The sequence below is a fragment of the Rhizophagus irregularis genome, chromosome 15, assembly GCF_026210795.1.
Source record: "Rhizophagus irregularis chromosome 15, complete sequence".
NCBI classification, from domain to species: domain Eukaryota; kingdom Fungi; phylum Glomeromycota; class Glomeromycetes; order Glomerales; family Glomeraceae; genus Rhizophagus; species Rhizophagus irregularis.
Window position 1 is genome coordinate 2,152,331 of NC_089443.1, and position 22,937 is coordinate 2,175,267.

Sequence of the window (22,937 nt, forward strand, 5' to 3'; positions counted from 1 at the left end):
AGATTCAACTTTTGAAGTCTGCAAACGAAGCCTGCGTTTTTCATAAATCCATCCAAGAGTTGAGAAAACCCTTTCACAACTAGCACTATGAGGAGTAACTGATAAAATATGAAGAGCAAGCTGCTGCAAATAATTTTTAGTATCGTCAGTAGCAAGCTATCATAATATAGGTGTTTCATCATTATTTCTAAATTCTTCTTTATAAGGTACTAATTCTAGCTTATAATGACGCATTTGGAGAAAAAGGTCTTCACATGACTTTAAATTATTTTCCATGGCTTTCCAAATATTACCAGCAGTTGAGGTAATTAGAGAATAAATTCCACTTCGCAATCCTTCTGCTATAATAAATATCTAGTTAAAATTTGTTACATAATAATTATAACAAATGATAATTAAATTTTAATTAAATAAGAATATTTACCTCAAAATCCTGGATGTAGAAAATATGCTAACAAATATAAAGAAATATCAAACTCCTCCCACCTTTTATTAAATGCCTGTATTGCATGCTATTGTAGTGATATCAAATTACTTGAATTAAATTTTTTAATTACATAACCTAAGCGTATCATTTGGATAAATGCATCAGCTAAATTAGTTTGATTCCCTTCAAGCATCAATATTGTATTCTTAATAGGCTGAAGTAATTTGGCTAAAGTGTCAACTTTATTATAAAAGTCTTGTTTTTTAAGATATTTTTTAACAGTTGAATTAGTAATTTTTTTGGGATGATTAGTTACTACCTATAGTATTAAAATCAAGGGTGATTTTAACGCTCACCAGTGGTGAAATTCACCCAAGGTAAAGTTCACCTATATTACATAATTTATTAAAATTTAAATTGTTTTGTTTTGAAAAAAATAATAATTTTATTAATAAAAATATGAGTGAATTTATTTACCGCACCCTGCATTACAACGCATCTTTCCTTTTTTGTAAATTGTTTATGTCGATCTTTAGTTTATACACCGCACCCCCCCTTAAAATGGCAAATGATAAACATACAAATATATATAAATTTGTAACGCAGGGTGCGGTAAATATATTATTTCTAAAAATATTTATATAAAATATATAGTTTAAATATAATAATATATTATACAATAATTCATAAGTTAGTATTATTATAAAAAATGAATAAATCCTATAATATTAAGTAGATTTTATATTGCTAAACAACTTTCAATTAATAAAGGAAGTAAATTTCATTTGACTAAAGTGGTGAAATTATGCTCTAAAGTTAGTAAATGGAAAAAAAAAAAATTCAAAAGTTAGTACTGTTATGAAAAATGTAGATTTCTCCATATGTATTATATCTACACCCATGAAAATTAATATACAAGTAGTTTCGACCTTGCTAAACAATTTTCAATTAATTTAGAAAGTCGATTTTATTTGACTAAAGTAGTGAAATTACGCGCTGAAGTTAATAAACAGAAAGAAAAATTTGAAAGTTAGTACTGTTATGAAAAATGTAGATTTTTCCATATGTATTATACCTACACCCATGAAAATTAATGTACACGTAGTTTCGACCTTGCTGAACAATTTTCAATTAATTCAGAAAGTTGATTTCATTTGACTAAAGTAGTAAAATTACGCTCTGAAGTTAATAAATAAAAAAACAATTTTAAAATATGAAAAATATGGGTTGTTTTATATGTGTTATACCTACACTTATAAAAAATAATATACAAGTAGTTTTGGCTCTGTTGAACAACTTTTAATTAATAAAAGAAATTGATTTCATTTGACTAAAGTAGTGAAATTACACTCTAAAGTTATTAAATAAAAAATATAAAACTTTAGGAGTTAAACAGTTAGTAGTATTATAAAAACACAAATTTCTCTATAAATTTCATTTCTAATTTATGAAATTGAGTTGTATGGGTTTAATAGTATGTTTGGAAAAAAAGTTACAGTTTAAAAAAATTCATAAAAAAATTTTTATTTACGTGTATGAAATTGTAAAACATAATACAAATAAAATTAATATAAAACTTATAAAACTAAAATTATCATATTACTGGTGAATTTCACTAGAGGTAAATTCACCACTGGTGAATATAAAATTAATCCTAAAATCAATATTTGATTAAAATTTTTGATATAAAAATTAATAAATAAAATAACAAAAAAAATCATAAATATTACTTCATCAAGAGCCCGTCTCATTTTAACAAATGAATACAGTCAGACCCCCATATAGTCACCTAATTGGTTCCCATAAAATCAGTGATTGTATAGGGGTATGCTTATATACAGGTACTATATCTTAATTTTGGCCGAAATTAGTAAATTATAATTTATAAAATTATGTGATCACTACGCACAGGTCGAACAGATGTCATTGTCGCAAAATTTGCCTGGAATTTTTCTGGCAAATTGAGAATTATCCCGGTAAATTGGGGTAAATTGTGTTACAATTTTGGGATAATGGAGGACTTACAATTTGGCAAATTTTGTCAAAATGGAGGAATTCCTACAGAATTCCTAATTCAAATGTTGAGAAATTTTTCAGTAAATTATCATTAAATTGTGGGAAATTTTAGGCAAATTTTTAGTAATGTTATGCAAACGAAGTGTAAATTGTGGTGAATTTAGTTAAATTTTTAGTAATTTTATGCAAACGTAATGTAAATTGTGGTGAATTTAGTCAAATTTTTAGTAATTTTATGCAAATTGTGGTGAATTTAGTTAATGTTATGCAAACGTAATGCAAATTGTAGTGAATTTAGTCAAATTTTTAGTAATTTTATGCAAACGTAATGCAAATTGTGGTGAATTTAGTCAAATTTTTAGTAATGTTATGTAAACAAAGTGCAAATTGTGGTGAATTTAGTTAAATTTTTAGTAATGTTATGTAAACAAAGTGCAAATTGTGGTGAATTTAGTCAAATTTTTAGTAATTTTATGCAAACGTAATGCAAATTGTGGTGAATTTAGTTAAATTTTTAGTAATTTTATGCAAATTGTGGTGAATTTAGTTAATGTTATGTAAACGAAGTGCAAATTGTGGTGAATTTTTAGCAATATTAGGCCAATGTTATGTAAATTGTGATGAATTTTTTGTAATGATATGTAAATTGCAAATTTGAAATAAAAACTTTTCATTGTTGCACGATTTACCAGGAAAATTCCGGTAAATTGTGCATTTTTTTGTCAAATTTTGGAAAAATGGACCATTTTACCAAAATTTAACTTTCAAATGCTAGAAAATTTTTAGCAATTTTAGACAATTGAGTGACAATTGTTTGACAATTTTTGGACAATTGAGTGTAAATGTAATATTTTTAAGACAATTTCTGACAATTGAGTAATAATTAAGCAACAATTTTGTGTAATTTTATACAATTTATTGATTCTAATTTTATTAACAATTTATCTAATTATTCAATTATACCTTGTAATTAAGTACATCAATAATGTTAAAGAAAACAAATATCAAAAAAAAACAAAAAGTTTCAAAGGTTAATCTTCGAAACTCACCAAGCAAGGAGCCAAAAAACAATCTAACTTGTTACAATAATCTACAAAAAAAGAAAACCATTCAGTTAGAATGTTTCTTAAAGATAAAACAGAAGTTTCGTAACGAAACATACGAAACTTACCATTTCAGAAGCCATATCCAATACCTGAACGTAAAGTAATGGCTTATATTCAACAATGGTTTTACGAGATTCACGTTTCCTAAGTTAGCTTCCCAGATATCCCTGAACCTACAAAAAAGAAAAGGAACGTTAGTAAACGGTCCTAATAAAAAAAAATTTAAGTTTCATGATATTTGTCGCGAAACTCACCATTTAAACTGAAGTTTCAAGTTATACTTCAAAACCTACACGTTATCCAAACCCAAGTTCGAATCTGGAGGGAGGGACCTACAAAGAGAATAAAGAAATGTTAATAAAACATTTCTTTAAAAAACAAACTGAAGTTTCGCAACGTTTTTTTTGTTGCGAAACTTACCAAAGTCAAGTATCCCGCTCGAACCTACAAAAAAAAATAGAAAAGAAATGTTAAAAAACGTTTCTAATAATAATAAAAAAACACGGTAAGTTTCGTTGCGAAACTTACCATTTTCACTTTCCAATGATACCCGAATTGGAGACCTACAAGAAATGAAAAAGTAAAAGAAACGTTAAAACGTTTCTTAATTAAAAAAAACAAAAAAGATAAGTTTCGTTAATGAAACGAAACTTACATTTTTCTGTTTCGGAATCCTGGAGCACCGGAACCTACAAAAAAAGTAGAAGAAACGTTAGAGAACATTTTTTAATTAAAAAGAAAATAAAATATTTTAAGTTTCATTAAAACGAAACTTACATGTTGACGTTTCGGAATCTTGGAGTACTGGAACTTACAAAAAAAAAGTAAAAGAAACGTTAAAACGTTTCTTAATTAAAAAAAATATAATATAATAAGTTTCGTTAAAACGAAACTTACATTTTCCGTTTCGGGAATCCTGGAACACCGGAACCACCGAACCTACAAAAAGTAAAAGAAACGTTATAGAACGTTTTTAATTAAAAAAAACTATAATATAAGTTTCGTTAAAACGAAACTTACATTTCCGTTTTGGCCATTAATGAATATTCATGCTGAAACTTGGCGTTCTCCTGGACCTACAAAAAAAAAGTAAAAGAAACGTTAGAACGTTTCTTAATTAAAAAAAAAATAAAAATATAAGAAGTTTCGTTAAACGAAACTTACATTTTGCCGTTTCAGAAACCTGGAGTACCGGAACTTACAAAAAAAGTAAAAGAAACGTTAGAACGTTTCTTAATTAAAAAAAATATAATATAATAAGTTTCGTTAAAATGAAACTTACATTTTCCGTTTCGGGAATCCTGGAGCACCAGAACTACCGAACCTACAAAAAAAGTAAAAGAAACGTTATGAACGTTTCTTTAATTAAAAAAAAATATAATATAAGTTTCGTTAAAACGAAACTTACATTTCCGTTTTGGCCATTAATGAATATTCATGCTGAAACTTGGCGTTCTCCTAGACCTACAAAAAAAAAGTAAAAGAAACGTTAGAACGTTTCTTAATTAAAAAAAAAATAAAAATATAAGAAGTTTCGTTAAACGAAACTTACATTTTGCCGTTTCAGAAACCTGGAGTACCGGAACCTACAAAAATAAAGTAAAAGAAACGTTAAAACGTTTCTTAATAAAGAAAAAAATAAAAAAAAAAATAGTTTCATAAGACAACAAACTTTACCTAACTTCCAAATGTAACGATAATTGCCATACCAACGGGAAATGGGAAAGGTGAGGGGGAAAGACGAGAGAGAGGGAAGTGGAGAGAGAGAGGGAAGGAGAAACGAGAGGGAGGGTGACGGGAAAATGGTGAGAAGAAGGGAAGAGTGAAATAAACTAAATTAGTTTTTTTTAAACTCTAAAAAAAAACTGCGGCTGCGGCTGCGGCTGCAATAGTTTATTTTTAGTATTTTTAGGTTAGTTAAAAAATGAACTGCGGCTGCGGCTGCAGTTTAACCAAGTTCATGTCACGTGATACACGTGATATGTATTTTATATAAATAGGGGGCTTTTCCCTGAAACTTTTTTTTTTCTTTTTTTATAATTTTTTTAATTTAATGATAGATGTATATATATACATATATATATACATATATATCTATCTATCTAATAAACTTTACGAAAAGCCCCTCCTCTGTAAACAGGTAGAGGCCATAAAGTACCTATAGGGGGAGAGCCATTGCTGCTCCCTCCGCCTGTTTATAGTGACAAAAAGAGGGAATCTTCAGTAGTAAGGTTTAGTATTAAATTAAACAACATATCACAACACATCGTGTTGTTACATTGTTAATATTAACAATGTGTTTAATGTTAAATAATGCGTTTAGAATATAAATATTATAAATTTAATAATGTCCGTAATTATTATCAATTTTAATGTAATTAAGTGTAATGCTACGTTATCCAATGTAATTGTAGTATTTTTTTTGTGTTTTTTGGTGCAATTCCACGTTTTTTAGTGCAATTCCGCATTTTCTAGCATAATGTTACATTTTCCAGCATAAATAAAAATTATCCTAATAATTTTAATGTAATTAAGTGTAATGCTACGTTATTCAGTGTAATTGTAGTATTTTTTTGTGTTTTTAGTGCAATTCTGCATTTTTTAGTGCAATTCCGCATTTTCTAGCATAATGTTACATTTTCCAGTATAACGCGAAATTTTCTAAAAAATATAATAATTGTGGTACTTTTTAGTGTAATGCTACATTGTCTAGTGTAATTGTGGTATTTTTTAGTTCAATTCCACATAATCTAGTATAGTGCTACATTTTTCAGTATAATTTAATGTAATGTAGAATTTTCCAAAAAATGTGATAATTGTGATACTTTTTAGTGTAATTTGGTGAAATGCTACATTTTCCAGTGTAATACTATATTATTGAGCATTTTCCAAAAAAAAATTGTAACATTTTAACATCCTGACGAAAATGAAACATTTGACCAAAAAAACATAAAATTTGCTGAAAATATATAACATTTGACAAAAAATATAGAATTTTCATAAAAAATGTACCATTTGCTAGAAAATTGGAATATTTGACAAAATTTGATTTTAATTGACAATGTTACAACAATTTTATGAAATGTTGTTACAATGATATCATATTGGAGATAAAATGTGGCATTTTCATAAAAATGCACCATTTGCAAGAAAATTGGAACATTTGACAAAAAAAAGCAAAATTTGATTTTAATGACAATGTTATAACAATGTCACGAAATGTTACGAAATGTTACATTTGAGATATAATGTAGCATTTTCCCAAAATTTCATAAAATTTGCTAAATCGGACAATGTTGTAACAATGCTATTCCAAAAAATTGCTCAGCGTAATGCAGCATTTTCCACAATTTCCCACCATTTTCCAGAAAAATGTGGAATTTGCATTTTTTGAATTTTGGACAATGGTGCCCCTTCGACCTGTGTACGGATATTTCCTTTTTTGGTAATAAAGCTTTAGTGCTCTACACGAGCCAGTGTAACTGAACTGCACTTGTTTAAGCTGACCAAGTTGCCTACGATTAAATTGCTTGGCGGCTCGAAATGGTAGCTTGGAGGCTCGAGCCAGTTATTAGGCTCAGTTCAAAAAGCTCGAGCCTGTAACAGACTTGGCTCAAAAAGCTCGAGCTAGTTCATGAACCAAATGAGCTATTATACAAAAAATGTTGCGAAACGTTTTTATATAATAATGCATGTATAAACGAAACGTTTTCGCAACTTTTTTTCATTGTTTATTAAAAAACGTTGCGAAAACGTTTATTTAAGTTTTTACATGTAAAATTGAAAAAAAAATGCCAGAACTAATGATTCTGGCGCTTTTACATGTAAAATTGAAAAAAAAATGCTGGAACTAATGATTCCAGCGTTTTTACATGTAAAATTGAAAAAAAAACACTGGAACTAATGATTCTGGCGTTTTTACATGTAAAATTGAAAAAAACACTGGAACTAATAGTTTTGGCATTTTTACATGTAAAATCAAAAAGAAACCGCTGGAACTAATAATTCTGGCGTTTTTACATGTAAAATCGAAAAAAAATGCCAGAACTAATGATTCCAGCATTTTTACATGTAAAATCGAAAAAAAAATGCCGAAACTATCAGTTTCGGCGTTTTTACATGTAAAATCAAAAAGAAAAACACTGGAACTAATGATTCCGGCATTTTTACATGTAAAATCAAAAAAAACGCCGAAACTAATAGTTTTGGCATTTTTACATATAAAACTAAAAAGAAATACGTTGGAACCAATTATTCCAGCGCTTTTACATGTAAAATCAAAACAAAATGCCGGAACTAATAGTTTCAGCGTTTTTACATGTAAAATCAAAAAGAAACCGCTGGAACTAATAATTCCGGCATTTTTACATGTAAAATTGAAAAAAATGCCAGAACTAATAATTCTGGCATTTTTACATGTAAAATAGAAAAAAAATGCCAAAACTATCAGTTTCGGCGGTTTTACATGTAAAATCAAAAAGAAAAATGCCAGAACTAATGATTCCGGCATTTTTACATGTAAAATTGAAAAAAAACGCCAAAACTATCAGTTTCGGCATTTTTACATGTAAAATCGAAAAAAAATGCCAAAACTATCAGTTTCGGCGTTTTTACATGTAAAATCAAAAAGAAAAATGCCAGAACTAATGATTCTGGCGTTTACATGTAAAATTGAAAAAAAACACCGAAACTAATGGTTTCAGCGTTTTTACATGTAAAATCAAAAAGAAATACGCCAGAACCAATTATTCCGGCGCTTTTACATGTATAATCGGAAAAAAAAATGCCGAAACTATCTGTTTCGGCGTTTTTACATGTAAAATTAAAAGAAATACGCCGAAACTATCAGTTTCAGCGTTTTTACATGTAAAATCAAAAGGAAAAACGCTGAAACAAATAGTTTCAGCGTTTTATATAAATATAAAAGTAAAAAACATTTCGCAACATTTTTTTTAATAATTTAAAATAAAAATGTTGCGAAAACGTTTTTATAATAAAGCTCGAGCCAGCTCGAGCCCAGCTTGGCTCAAACCAGGATTTTCATGGCTCAGCTTGACTCGAACTGAGCTGAGCTAAGATTTTTATTTTGCTACAGTCATCTTTTAGGCTTTAAGCTTGGCGAGATTTTAAAAAATGAATGAGCTGACGTAGCCGCTGCCAGAACTTATGTAGCACTAGTAATAGCTATTCCACAAAAATTTTTTTGCCGATTTTGTGTTGGAATGTTGTGTAACATTAATTCCTAAAAAGGAAAGAAAAAAATTATATGTTTCGTAATTCTAGGCGAAATTGCTTTTTGGCCGAAATTATGATGTAATTAATAGAGGTCTAATTACTAATAGAAATGATATATCCGTTTGGGATTATGCGGTGATAGTGATTATAGTCAAATTGTGATTATAGAAGGGTAATTTGATAGTATTTAAAACCGTTTCTTAAAATCAAGTTCTTATAAAGAGGTGTGACTGTATAGGGTGTGACTGTATGGGGGTCTGACTGTATATTACCTCATACATGGATGTCCATCTCGTTTTAATAAAGCACTTAAGTTCGCCACCTTCAATTTTTAAACTCTTGGCAGACTCAGATAATAAACTATTGCAAATATGTGATGCTTTAAAATATTTAGTAATAGAATTACAAGCAGCTAAAATTTTAGTAGCAGTTTCGTGATCTATTAAATTAAAAAAAAAAATTTAAATTTATTTTTTTTTCTATCATAAACCCATAATATCATGTGACTCAGAATTAAGAAATGTAAAATCTTACCTAAATTGACTTTATAATTAAATTTATAAAATGTGCAATACACCGCAAGTTTAATATTGTGGGATATTCTTCAATTACTATTTCACGAACTAATTAGACATTTGATGCATTGTCAGTAATAATGGCACTGGATTTTTTCACTCCAATTTTATCTATAATCTTTTTTATTTCAGTAGCAAGAAAATCGCCGGTATGATGGGAAGAAGAAAAATCCCAAAGACAGTAAAGAAACTGTTGATTAAAAGGAGTTAAAATAATAAAATTATATATAGAAGTGGTATTTGCACTAGTCCAACCATCCAACGCTTATAAACAATATTAAAATATACTGTAAATATAATGTATTAAATCATTTAAATATTGATATTAAAATTTTTACTATTTACATAAAAGAAAATAATTACTAAAGCTCTGAACGGGTCGGTTCGGTGTGGTTTTTTTCTGGTTCGGGTTGGAACCGAAACCAAATGAAAACCGAACCAGAACCGTCCGGTTCAGTTCGGTTCTATCCGATTTAAGAAAAAATGCGAAAATCGAAATAACTCGGCAACTAGTGATCGTATAAAGACGTACAATAGCTCATTAGAATCGTCTCATCGAGACGCGTCGAATGGTAGTAAGATCATCGCTCTAGCGTCGATATATCACGTGATAATTAACGCTAAACATTTTTTATAAAACTAGCGATAGAATCGTATCTATTGATCCTAGGGACATGATCTTGGCATCATTCGATAGGTCTTAATGAGACGAATCTAATGAGCCCTTTTTTATTTTTTTATGATCACTACATAACGAGTTATCTTAATTTTCGCATTTTTTTAAATTTTCGAATGTCAAAAAATAAAAATTCCGATCTAAGATATAACCCATCATCTACTGATTGTATTAGAACGATCTTTAGCTCATTAGAACCGTCTCATTGAGACGAGTTGAATGACGGTAAGATCATGTCTCTAGCATTGATAGATACCTTTCTAATGCTGATTTTCTAAAATTGCTTAGCATGATTTATCTCATGATATAGTGATGCTAGAGACATGATCTTACTGTCATTCAATTCGTCTCAATGAGACGGTTCTAATGAGCTAAAGATCGTTCTAATACAATCAGTAGATGATGGGTTATATCTTAGATCAGAATTTTTATTTTTTGACATTCGAAAATTTAAAAAAATGCGAAAATTAAGATAACTCGTTATGTAGTGATCATAAAAAAATAAAAAAGGGCTCATTAGATTCGTCTCATTAAGACCTATCGAATGATGCCAAGATCATGTCCCTAGGATCAATAGATACGATTCTATCGCTAGTTTTATAAAAAATGTTTAGCGTTAATTATCACGTGATATATCGACGCTAGAGCGATGATCTTACTACCATTCGACGCGTCTCGATGAGACGATTCTAATGAGCTATTGTACGTCTTTATACGATCACTAGTTGCCGAGTTATTTCGATTTTCGCATTTTTTCTTAAAATAAAATAGAACCAAACCGAACTGAACGGTTCCAGTTTTAAAACCAAATCGAGAACTGAACCAAATTTTTGGTCAGTTTCGGATCGATTCCCAATTCAAACTGGAACCATTCAGAGCTCTAATAATTACCAAGTGTTAAGTTTTGTGAATGTTCTAATTCTTTATTAATAGCTTTATTAACTTGCAAAGTTTTTTGATTAAGAAGAGTTCTGAAAGTACCTTTCGGGTAGGAGGTGTATAATTGGAACGTAATTGATATAACAATTCACGAAAAAATGAACTATCAATTACAGCAAAAGGTATTTCACAACAAACAAAGGCTTGAATATTAATCAATTGCTGCTGCTTTGCTTTCTGATAATTTTCTATTTTCGAAAATATCCTCAATCTCAGTTTAATCTTAATAAAATAACTGAGTTAATAAGAAAAATACTTAAATAAATAAAAATAATTGTTGATAACTTACCATTAGAAGCAACCTTTCTTTTTTTATTAGAATCTGTTGATGAAGCAATAGAAGCTGAATCATCATCATCTAAAGAATCCTTTGCAGCAATAAATCTAAGCCAGTAATTTTGAATTTCTTCAGGACAATCAGTACATTCATTAGCAAGATGAGATTGTAATATACTTATATATGCACATTGCCATTTTTTATGGCAAAATTTACACTTTCCAGAATAAGATTTTAATGACGTTTATTTAAAATACTATATGTCCATACTCCATTCTGTTTGCAACTAGGTTTAGATTTGTTATTAACCATTGTATAGTTTATTTTTAGTGAAAGGATAAAGTTAGTTTAATTTTTAGAAATTTATTTTTTGTAAAAAAATTTGAAACGATAATAATGAGAAGTAAAAAAAAAGATTATCTGTATGTAGATCATCATATTTGAAATGATTGTATAATTAATTTTAATTGGCTAATCAAAATGAATTTTGGATTTATTTCAGATTTTGGAATTTAGGCTTTTGAAAACATATCGAATTACGGTTTCAGAATTTCAGCAAATCTGAAATATTTCAGTTTCAGGGCCATCTTTATCATAAAGGCAAAAGGCAATTACACAAAATGATAATGAGATGCATATTAATATTTGAGTACATAAAAGTACATTTATTTAGTTTTTATAAAAAAATTGATTTTAGTGATATGTTATTTATGTGATTTTGCCAAATAAAAATTTAACAGTTTTTTTAATTAAAAAATTTTTTTATAATTAAATTTAAATTTTTTTATTAATTTGGATTTAATAAGTATAAATATAAATTATTTTTTATTAGTAATATTTATAATTGGAAATAAAATTTGTGCGCATCCGCGCATGTGCGCACCCCTCCATTTTTGGTCAATCATCAATTATCATGTGACTTTAGTAAAATCCCAATTTTTTTAAATATTCATGCTGCAACTCTTACGTATATATTATAGAACCTTAAAATTTATTTACTATGTGTATTTTTGCCTATTCTACAACTTTACTTAATGAGCCATGAAGGGTTTCACAGGTCAAACAGATGTCATTGTCGCAAAATTTGCCTGGAATTTTTCTGGCAAATTGAGAATTATCCCAGTAAATTGGGGTAAATTGTGTTACAATTTTGGGATAATGGAGGACTTACAATTTGGCAAATTTTGTCAAAATGGCAGAATTCCTACAGAATTCCTAATTCAAATGTTGAGAAATTTTTCAGTAAATTATCATTAAATTGTGGGAAATTTTAGGCAAATTTTTAGTAATGTTATGCAAACGAAGTGTAAATTGTGGTGAATTTAGTCAAATTTTTAGTAATTTTATGTAAACGTAATGCAAATTGTGGTGAATTTAGTTAATGTTATGCAAACGTAATGCAAATTGTGGTGAATTTGGTCAAATTTTTTGTAATTTTATGCAAACGTAATGCAAATTGTGGTGAATTTAGTCAAATTTTTAGTAATTTTATGCAAACGTAATGCAAATTGTGGTGAATTTAGTCAAATTTTTAGTAATTTTATGTAAACATAATGCAAATTGTGGTGAATTTAGTTAATTTTATGCAAACGTAATGCAAATTGTGGTGAATTTAGTCAAATTTTTAGTAATTTTATGTAAACATAATGCAAATTGTGGTGAATTTAGTTAATGTTATGCAAATGTAATGCAAATTGTGGTGAATTTAGTCAAATTTTTAGTAATTTTATGTAAACGTAATGCAAATTGTGGTGAATTTAGTTAATGTTATGCAAATGTAATGCAAATTGTGGTGAATTTAGTCAAATTTTTAGTAATTTTATGTAAACGTAATGCAAATTGTGGTGAATTTAGTTAATGTTATGCAAACGTAATGCAAATTGTGGTGAATTTAGTCAAATTTTTAGTAATTTTATGCAAACGTAATGTAAATTGTGGTGAATTTTTTGTAATGATACGTAAATTGCAAATTTAAAATAAAAATTTTCCATTGTTACACAATTTACCAGAAAAATTTTGGTAAATTGTGCATTTTTTTGTCAAATTTTGGAAAAATGGACCATTTTACCAAAATTTAACTTTCAAATGCTAGAAAAATTTTAACAATTTTAGACAATTGAGTGACAATGGTTTGATAATTTTTGGACAATTGAGTGCAAATGCAATATTTTTAAGACAATTTCTGACAATTGAGTGATAATTAAGCAACAATTTTATGTAATTTTATGCAAATTTTATAACAATTTATTGATTCAATTTATCTAATTATTCAATTATAACGTGTAATTAAGTACAATAAAACAAACATCAAAAAAAAAAAAAAGTTTCGAAGGTTAAATCTTCGAAACTCACCAAGCAAAGAAACAAAAGGACTAATATCTTGTTACAATAACCTACAAAAAAGAAAACCATTCAGTTAGAATGTTTCTTAAAGAGTAAAACAGAAGTTTCGTAACAAAACGTACGAAACTTACCATTTCGGAAGCCATATCCAATACCTGAACGGAAAGTAATGGCTTCTATTCAACAAAGCTTCCCAGATATCCCCGAACCTACAAAAAATAAAAGGAACGTTAGTAAACAGTTCCTAATAAAAAAATCAAAAAAAATTGTTTCGTGATATTTGTCACGAAACTCACCATTTAAACTGAAGTTTCAAAGTTATACTTTGAAACCTACACGTTATCAAACCCAAGATCGAAGCTGGAGGGGAGGGAGCTCCAAATTGATCAGACTCCCAAAATTGAAGAATTGCAATCTACAAAAAAAGAGAGAAACGTTAGAACGTTTCTTAAAAAAATTAATAAAAAAAAAATTAAAGTCTCGTAACATTTTTGTTGCGAAACTTACCAAAATCAAGTATCCAGCTCGAACCTACAAAAAAAAAATAGAAAAGAAACGTTAAAAAATGTTTCTAATAATAAAAAAACACGGTAAGTTTCATTGTGAAACTTACCGTTATCACTTTCCAATGATACCCGACTTGGAGAACTACAAGAAAAGAAAAGTAAAAGAAATGTTAGAACGTTTCTTAATTAAAAAAAAAACAAAATAGATTAAGTTTCGCTAAAACGAAACTTACATGTTGACGTTTCAGAATCTTAGAGTACCGGAACCTACAAAAAAAAAAGTTAAAAGAAACGTTAGAACGTTTCTTAATTAAAAAAAAAACAAAATATATTAAGTTTCGTTAAACGAAACTTACATTTATTCTGGAGCAGCACCGGAACCTATAACAAAAAGTAAAAGAAACGTTAGAACGTTTCTTAATTAAAAAAAAAAATATATAATGTTTCGTTAAGCTTGTTAAACGAAACTTACATTTTGCCCGTTTCGAAATCCTGGAGCACCGGAACCTACAAAAAAGAATAAAGAACGTTAGTATTTAGTAACGTTCCTTTTAAAAATAAAAAAAAAGAATCGAAGTTTCAAAACGAAACTTCGAAACCTAACCATCCAATATCAGAAGGAATCCAGAGTGTATCTACAAAAAAAAGAAGAAACGTTAGCTAACGTTTTTTAAAAAAAAAATTTAATAAAATTAAGTTTTGCAACGCAACGTTGCGAAACTTACCGGTTCATTTCGATTCCATCATCCAAACGTCTGGCGTTCCTACAAAAAGAAAAAGGAAACTTAGAAAACGTTTCCTTACAAAAAATTAAAAAAAAAATTAAAAGTTTCAAAGCGAAACGCTTCGAAACTTACCCTTCGGTTTCTCGTTTCCCAAAGCCAAACCACCAAAAATTCTATAAAAAAAAAGAAAGAAAACGTCAGTATGTTTCCTAAAAACAATTTAGAAAAAAAAGTTTCGAGGCGAACGCCTCGAAACTTACCCTTTCGTTTTCCTAAGTCGAGTATGCCAAAAAAACCTATAAAAAAAAGAATTATTGGAAACGTTAGTAATGTTTCCTAAAAATAGAAAATTAAACTATTTTTTTAAAAAAGTTTCGAGGTGAACGCCTCGAAACTTACCGTTTCGTTTTCCAAGTTGAATACGCCGAAAATTCTATAAAAAAAAGAAGATATAGGAAACGTTAGAAACGTTTCCTAAAAAATAAAAATTAAAAATTAAAGTTTCGAATCAAAATGATTCGAAACTTACCTACTTCCCGAAGTCGAATACCAAAAACCTACACAAAAGAAAATAAAGGATCGTTAAAAACGTTCCTTATAAAAGTAAAAAAAAAAAATTTAAAGTTTCGAAGCGAAACGCTTCGAAACTTACCATAATTCAGTTCGTTTCCCAAAGTCAAAACATCGAAAATCCTACAAAAAAGAAAGAAAGGAAACGTTAGAAACGTTTCCTTACAACAAGGAATTAAAGAAAAAAAAATTAAATTTAAAAAAGTTTTGAAGCGTTTCGCTTCGAAACTTACCATTGTTTTTCTGAAAGACAGTTCCGGGAAGGGGAAAGGGAATGGGGAAGGAGTGGAAGAAAAAAGGGAAGGGGAAGGGCGGAGGGAGAGGAAGGAGAGAAGAGGAGAGAAAGAGGGAAGGTAAAGGTAAAAGAAAGAGGGAAGGGAAAGGCGAGGCGAGAAAAAGAAAAAGAAGGGAAGGTAAAGAAGAGGGAAGGGAAAGGCGAAAGAAGAAGGGGAAGGTGAAAGAAAGAGGGAAGGGGAAGGTGAGAGAAAGAGGAAAGGGAAGGGCAAAGAAAGAAGAGTAAAAGGCCGTAGAAAAAAAAATTAAACTTTTGCTAAAAAAAGCTTAATTTTTTTTTTCGTTATACCGCAGCTGAAGCTGCGGTAATTATTAAGTAATATCACGTGACGCACGTGATATATAATTTTATATAAATAGGGGCTTTCCCCGCCCCGGAATTTTTTTTTTTATTTTAATAATTTTAAATAGATGTATATATATGCTTATATATATATATATATATATCTATTAACTAATACTTTACGAAAAGCCCCTCCTCTGTAAACAGGTAGAGGCCATAAAGTACCTATAGGGGGAGAGCCATTGCTGCTCCCTCCGCCTGTTTACAGTGAGATCCCCCAATTCCCCCTGTCATCAATTTACAAGGTTGCCACATCGAACGGACATTCTCATGGTCGAACGAACGAACAAACGAACAAACGAATGATTAAACGAACAAGCGATTATCAATAACATAATTAACAAACAATATACAACAACATTCTTGGTTCACAACATAAAATAGCGTTAGTAATATAAAACGTTGAACGATATAAAATAAAATCAACTTCTCTAAATTTTCCCCAAATTATATCCACTTTTTCCTTTAATTTCAAACTTCGATAGTTCTCGCTAAGGTTGCTTGTCTAAACCTCTTCAAAATCCTACGATTAGTTTCGTCAAAATTTTACTATAGATTTATTATAGTTTCGGCAGAGTTTCGGCAGTTTCGGCATTTATAATAAGTTTCGGCAGTTTCGCCTTTCTCCAAAGTTTCGCCAGTTTTTTAATATAACTTTAATATAGTTTCGGCAGAATTTCGCTTTTCGGCGAAACGCCATCTTGCCTAAACCCCTAGGTTTCGGCAAGCAACCTTAGTTCTCGCTACGAATTATTACTTTTCAAAAACATATATTTCTTTGCTGAAACCTTTAATTTTTAAAAATATTTTTACAATATTTTTACAATATTTTTATAATAAATAAACAATATATAACTGAGACTCATAAGGGTATATTCTAAATATTATAATTATATATTAGCGATATTACTATAATATAATAGTTATATTTAAAATAATATAATAAATATATTTAATATATAATTATTATATTATAATGATAATTATAATTATATATTAAATATATATTTACTATATTATTTAAATGCATTTGTAATATAATAATTATATATTAAATATATATTTATTATATAATTTATATTATTTTAAATATAACTATTATATTATAGTAATATCGCTAATATATAATTATAATATTTAGAATATACCCTTATGAGTCTCAGTTATATATCGTATTACATATATTTACTATATTATAACTATATATATATCACATTTTAATATATATCGTAATGATATAATGAATATATACTAATTATATAATTAATATATTTAATATACATCGTAATGATATAATGAATATATATTAATTATATAATTAATATATTTTATTAAATGTGGTGTAAATATGTTTGTACCATAATAATTATATGTATACAATATATATATGATATAAAATCAAAACTCATAAATATATTTTAAATATCTTAATAATATGCTTGTTATATTTGTTATATTTATTGATTATAATGTAAATATGTTAATGATATTTTACATGTATTAAAATAAGTTTATTTATTCATTTATCATTAAAAGAAGTAGATGTAAATAATAGTCGAACAAAAAAGAATAATAATACATATATAATCTATCTAAATCCCATTCACAATAACCTTGTCAACCTTCTTTTAGAGTAAGTCCGGATTTAAACTAAAAGTTATGTATTAACCTTAGAGTGAAATACTTTTAACCCCTGGATGAAATCAAGTAAAAGAATTATTAAGGTTAGAAATAAAAATAGTTATGCTGTATACAAAATTGATTAGTGGCCAATTTTGAGCATGATCCTGTCAGGTATGAAATATGCATTAAAAAAAAAAAAGCTTTTGGGGAATACTGACCATTTGCACCTGTTATGAAGGAGTGATTAATGTTGATAGCCTGTTAAAGTTATCATTCTTGTGTATAAATGTAGTCTTCTTCAAATAGGAGTTATTAGGATCAAAATATAAATTGAATCTTGATTATGCGGAACATTAGTTTCTTTAAGATCTTTAGATAATTTAGTCATGTATAGCATCGATAAAGGCAGATGCTTTGGCACATGTTTATTTCAATCTTGGAACTGCCTATACCATTTCTAAGATAGATGATGAGACCATAATGTTATCAGGACCTGTCAATGTAAAGTATCGGGTATATCCTTTTCCATTGAAGTGTTGGTTCATAGATATGCATTTCTTTATTGTTATACATAACGATAATTAATAAAGTCCCACTTCGTCTAAAAAGGATTAGGGAGTAAAATCAATAACCTGAGAATGAAAATCTAAAGAAAGTTTTTCACAAAAAGCCCAAACGTAAAAACACAGTTACCATTATTTTAGATTTTTGTTTGAAAGAAATATGAAAGTAAAAAGAAGAAACGTTAAAATTCATCTATGAAATAAGCTAGAAAAAAAAGCTAGTGATAGGAATTTCACCTGAAAGAACTTGCCTAAAGAAATGGGAAAGCTGCCTAAGAAAGCAGAGAAAGGAACAAAAAAATAGTAAGTTAGAACCCGCCTACAAGAAAGCATAAAACTCAACGCAGGTTTAATGAAATAAGAGTAATGGAATGAGTTAACTAACTTACAGAAAGAAAGTGTAAAGTTAAAACCTCTACAAAAAGCATAAAAAACTCAACTTTTATTTAAAGAAGAATAATAGGACCGCGTTAACTGACTTACAAGAAGGAAATGTAAAGTTTGAGCCTGCTTACATGAAAGTGAAAAACTATCTAAGAAAGAGAAAAATTAAACTTGGTTAAATTTGTAGAAATGAGAACGAAATAAATATTCGCCTAAAGAAAAAGAAAAAAGGTTTAGGACCAGCCTATAAAAGTAAAAAGAATGTAAACAAAAAAAAAGAAATCCAAAAATGATCTATAGGTTACACTGATTACACAAGCATGGATCAACCAATAATAATTGTGATCTTACATTTGTATGTTGTATTGTACGATGTATGATCATAATTATTTTATATATTTATATATATATAAAGATGGATGAGATAAGGAAGAAATAACAAAATTTAATATTTTTATACTATTTTTCTAATAATTTTGTTATAATAAAGGCCGAATTTAATAAGATTCTGATAGATGAGCTGAAATTACTTTTTCTTAGAGTCAGGAACCCTTCGGATAATTCATTAGAAATATTACTAAAAACTATCGATCCTACAATTAGTCTTAATCAACTTAAAGATTATATCACTATTTGCAGAGGAAAATTTTCGGATTTTAGATATAATTACAAGGGTATTATATTAAAAAAAGCTCGAGATCTTGAAATTCATTTTAGGTATACCTTTTCAGATTTTATTATTATTTTTTAATAAATTATTATTTAGTAAATTTTTTTTTTTTAGAAATATTGGATTAGAGGAATTTGAAAATCTATTGAATAATATTATTACTGAAAATGATTGTAGACAAATTTTTGCAACACATATCTCTTGTGTTCATAAAGAATATTTTAAGAATGACCAAATTTCTTTAAATAGACTTTTTGATTTTGTTAAAAAAAGTTTATTGATTGGTATAAAATCTTTTTTTATACCACTTGACGTAAAAGAAGAACTTAAAAAGTTGGATAATTGTACTAGTTCTATTAAATTACAATCAAGGTATTATACTAATATTGTATATAATATAGATTTGTAATTTAAATCCAAATTTTAGTATATTATTTTATTAAAAATTAATGATAACTTACAATCCACTATATGATTTAAGTTATCTAATCGAGAATTTTCAAGAAATTTTTTAAAATGCTCTAGTACTCCCTTATGATAGCTTTGTTTTTTGTTTAAAATATGTCGAAAAGCAAAAGCACCGAGCCTATTGATTAATAAAAAATATGTAATTAATACTTAAAGTAATAAAAACATACGGTAAATTTAAATTAGGACTTTAAATTAACCACATAAATTCTTTTTTACTTATATTAAAGGAATATCTATTTGATGCATCAGTTTTACATAATACTGAATACAAGTGATCAAAAGCGTTATATAATGTTTCTGTATAACGAAAATTGCATTAGTAAGTACGTTTCACATGAATCTTAATACGGGCAAATCAATCACATGATGATCAATATTATAAAGTAAAAAATTTACCAATTTCGAAATCTTCGTTTCTTTGGAATTTTTGTCTGGTTATTCCTTTTATACAATGATGAAACTTCATTGCTCCCATTAGGAAATTCTGGTATATATTTAATAAGGTGGTTTCTCTTTTATTTAAAGAAGTGTCATAAAAAATTTTATGGTTTTTTGCTAACAAAAATCTGAATAAATCAAAAATTTAGTTATATTTTGCTATAATAAATAATATTAGTGATAATACTTACTCGATTATTTTTTGTTTTAAATATATACCGGGAGTCTTTGTCAATTTTATAGTTAGAGTATTAGCAATGTCTAATTTAATATAAATAATAATAAGTATAATAAGTGGATCTTAATAAATAGTTATTGAACTAATTATTAAATACTAACGTGATAGATTGCTGTATCTTGAATAATTTACTTTGACATTTAAATTACGAGTATTAATTAATATTCCACACCACGGGAACTCTTGATTAAAATTTAGGTTAATACTTTACAATATAAATAATAAACAAATAACAAATAAAATAGCCAAATACGTACCATAATCATCAATTTTATTGATTTTATTATTTTTAATAGTTAAATCAAAGTTTACCACACTTTTTTCATCATTTACGGTGCACTTATATTTGGAGTCATCTTGGTGCATTATTGTGATAAATTTTATCACATTTTGTTTGTTTGTGCTAATATATAAAAAATCGTCAAGGAAATGTAATAATAACTAATAATATTTACATAATATTAATATATCATTAAGTATAAGTATAATATAAAAAATACTTACTCCATTCGTATCATCAATAATATATTTAAATTCCTCCAGCTCCATAACTCCATAATAAATGCTACATAATAAGGACGATAATATCGATTCTTGTGGAATGCCAATTTTTTGTTGATAATAATTTTCATCAACCTATATTAATATATATTTAATTAATAAATTTTCAGTTAAAATAATTAAATAAATCATTTAAATAACATTCACTTGTATTTATTACTTTTATAATATTTTGTTAAATATGTTCTTCCAACAATTTAAAAACATCATCTACTTCCTTATATGATCTATACGCACTATCAATAAGAATCGCATTTTTATAATTTTGAGTTAATTTAGCACTGTATTTCGGAAAAGACAAAATTTCACCTAAACATATATAAGTAAAAGAAAATAAATTTAAAAGGAAAAATAATTAAATTAAAGTGCAATAAATAATGTATTGAATAATTACTTGAATCGTGAACATAATAATCTCGTTTTCTACAAACAGTTCCACCTTTTAAATAAGTAGCTTCATACTTATTCACTGAATATTTATTCTAAAAAATTATCACAGGTAAATTAATAATGATATTATATCATGTAAATAGGAACTTATTATTATACAAACTTCAGTAAGAACTTCTTTTCTGATTATCTCTATAAGGATATTTTGGTCAATTGTTTCAAAGCAACATTTAATGTCAACTTTGGCAAAATAAAGTTGAGGATTATTTTCATTGGCTAAATGTTGTTTATATTCTTTTAAACAAGCATGAACTTCGTTATAACTGAAAACAGATCCAGTTAATAATGAAGGATTTTTTTCCTAACAAATAAAAAATAAAAGAAAATAATATTTAAATATTTCACAATGATGTTCTTAGTAATATTAATTAATAAAACTTCAAACTTACTTTTTCATGCTTAAGGATCTGAAATGTCGTATTCAACATGGCATTAATTGATTTTGGTTGCTTTTCATTAACAGAAGTATGCATCGGGCGTTTCATATTAACAATAGGTCTCAGATTTCCTTTATTATCTTTAGGAATAAATTTTAATTTTGAATAGCCCAGTTTTTTGTCTTTAAAGATTCTTATTTCATTCTCTGGCGATATTTTTTCATACACAGAACTTGTTAAGGTAATAAGATTTTGTTTAACCATCCTAGACCAAATCTCTTGCCGATAATAGAACAACTGATTTCCTTGTTTAGCGTGGTTTGTTATATAAAAATTAAGCTATAAATATTTATATAAAATTTGTTAATAACTATAAATAAAATAAAGGTTTTTATTTTCTACGCACCTGCATAAATTGTAGGGTGCATATATTATATATAAAATTTTCGATTTTTGAATATTTTACGCACTGGTAAAAAAATTTAAATAAATTTTCTAAAAATAAAACAATGCATATGTATTTCTGTACGCATCCCTTCTATTACATAAAAAAATTATTTTTTCTATTAATTAAATTATATGCCGAAAAAGTATCAAAGATAAGCTCATACTATTAAAATACTATTAAAATGCAAACAGGCGACTGAAGGCATTATCACATTGTAATTCGCCGCTCGCAGCGGCTTGAATTACAGTAGTGATTTGAGCCATTAAATTACAATGATGTTTTCCTTTTCTTTCCTTTTTGATTGATTATTATAAACTTCTTCACAAAAACATACAATTGTTTGTTTTCTTAATTTAGATTCTATTTTTTTCTGATCTTCCTTTGCGTATGCCAAAGCCCTGCTGTTGATGAGCTTATTGCTTGACGTGGTTAAATGCAATCTTCCAGGTGAGAAAAGCCATCCCAACTTCCAATTTCAGAGTTTCATTGGAGGAACCACCATTATCTTCACCATCAGAGTCACTGTCATTAGGAATATTTTCAATAAAATCATTATCAAAAGCCTCATCGAAAATTTCATCATCGCTTGACATAAATTCGGAGTCACTCATTTTAGTTGTAATAAAATTTATAAGTGGGAGAAAGAGGTTGAGAGGAGAGACTAGAGAAGAAGAGGGGAGAT

At 27.6% G+C, this 22,937-nt stretch overlaps 4 protein-coding genes across 4 annotated transcripts; 1 reads left to right on the top strand and 3 right to left on the bottom strand.

Moving 5' to 3' along the window:
• Window positions 1–11,191: 11,191 nt before the first annotated feature.
• Window positions 11,192–11,563, bottom strand: OCT59_007192 (uncharacterized protein; the record flags this gene model as incomplete). Its single annotated transcript, XM_066147017.1, has 3 exons — window positions 11,192–11,196; window positions 11,264–11,468; window positions 11,561–11,563. 3 exons carry the CDS (start codon window positions 11,561–11,563, stop codon window positions 11,192–11,194), a joined length of 213 nt encoding a protein of 70 aa, XP_065998538.1.
• A 2,071-nt stretch (window positions 11,564–13,634) lies between these two features.
• Window positions 13,635–15,631, bottom strand: OCT59_007193 (uncharacterized protein; the record flags this gene model as incomplete). Its single annotated transcript, XM_066147026.1, has 14 exons — window positions 13,635–13,644; window positions 13,726–13,803; window positions 13,891–14,009; window positions 14,102–14,125; window positions 14,208–14,242; window positions 14,334–14,351; window positions 14,573–14,607; window positions 14,826–14,864; window positions 14,958–14,998; window positions 15,086–15,097; window positions 15,225–15,258; window positions 15,359–15,382; window positions 15,478–15,518; window positions 15,629–15,631. The coding sequence occupies 14 exons, from the start codon at window positions 15,629–15,631 to the stop codon at window positions 13,635–13,637; spliced, it is 513 nt and encodes a 170-aa protein (XP_065998539.1).
• Window positions 15,632–18,922: 3,291 nt separating this feature from the next.
• Window positions 18,923–19,810, top strand: OCT59_007194 (uncharacterized protein; the record flags this gene model as incomplete). The annotated part of the gene is made up of 3 exons (XM_066147035.1): window positions 18,923–18,976; window positions 19,093–19,319; window positions 19,798–19,810. 3 exons carry the CDS (start codon window positions 18,923–18,925, stop codon window positions 19,808–19,810), a joined length of 294 nt encoding a protein of 97 aa, XP_065998540.1.
• Window positions 19,811–20,771: 961 nt separating this feature from the next.
• OCT59_007195 (uncharacterized protein) lies at window positions 20,772–22,866 on the bottom strand (the record flags this gene model as incomplete). The annotated part of the gene is made up of 2 exons (XM_066147044.1): window positions 20,772–20,822; window positions 22,723–22,866. 2 exons carry the CDS (start codon window positions 22,864–22,866, stop codon window positions 20,772–20,774), a joined length of 195 nt encoding a protein of 64 aa, XP_065998541.1.
• Window positions 22,867–22,937: the final 71 nt, after the last annotated feature.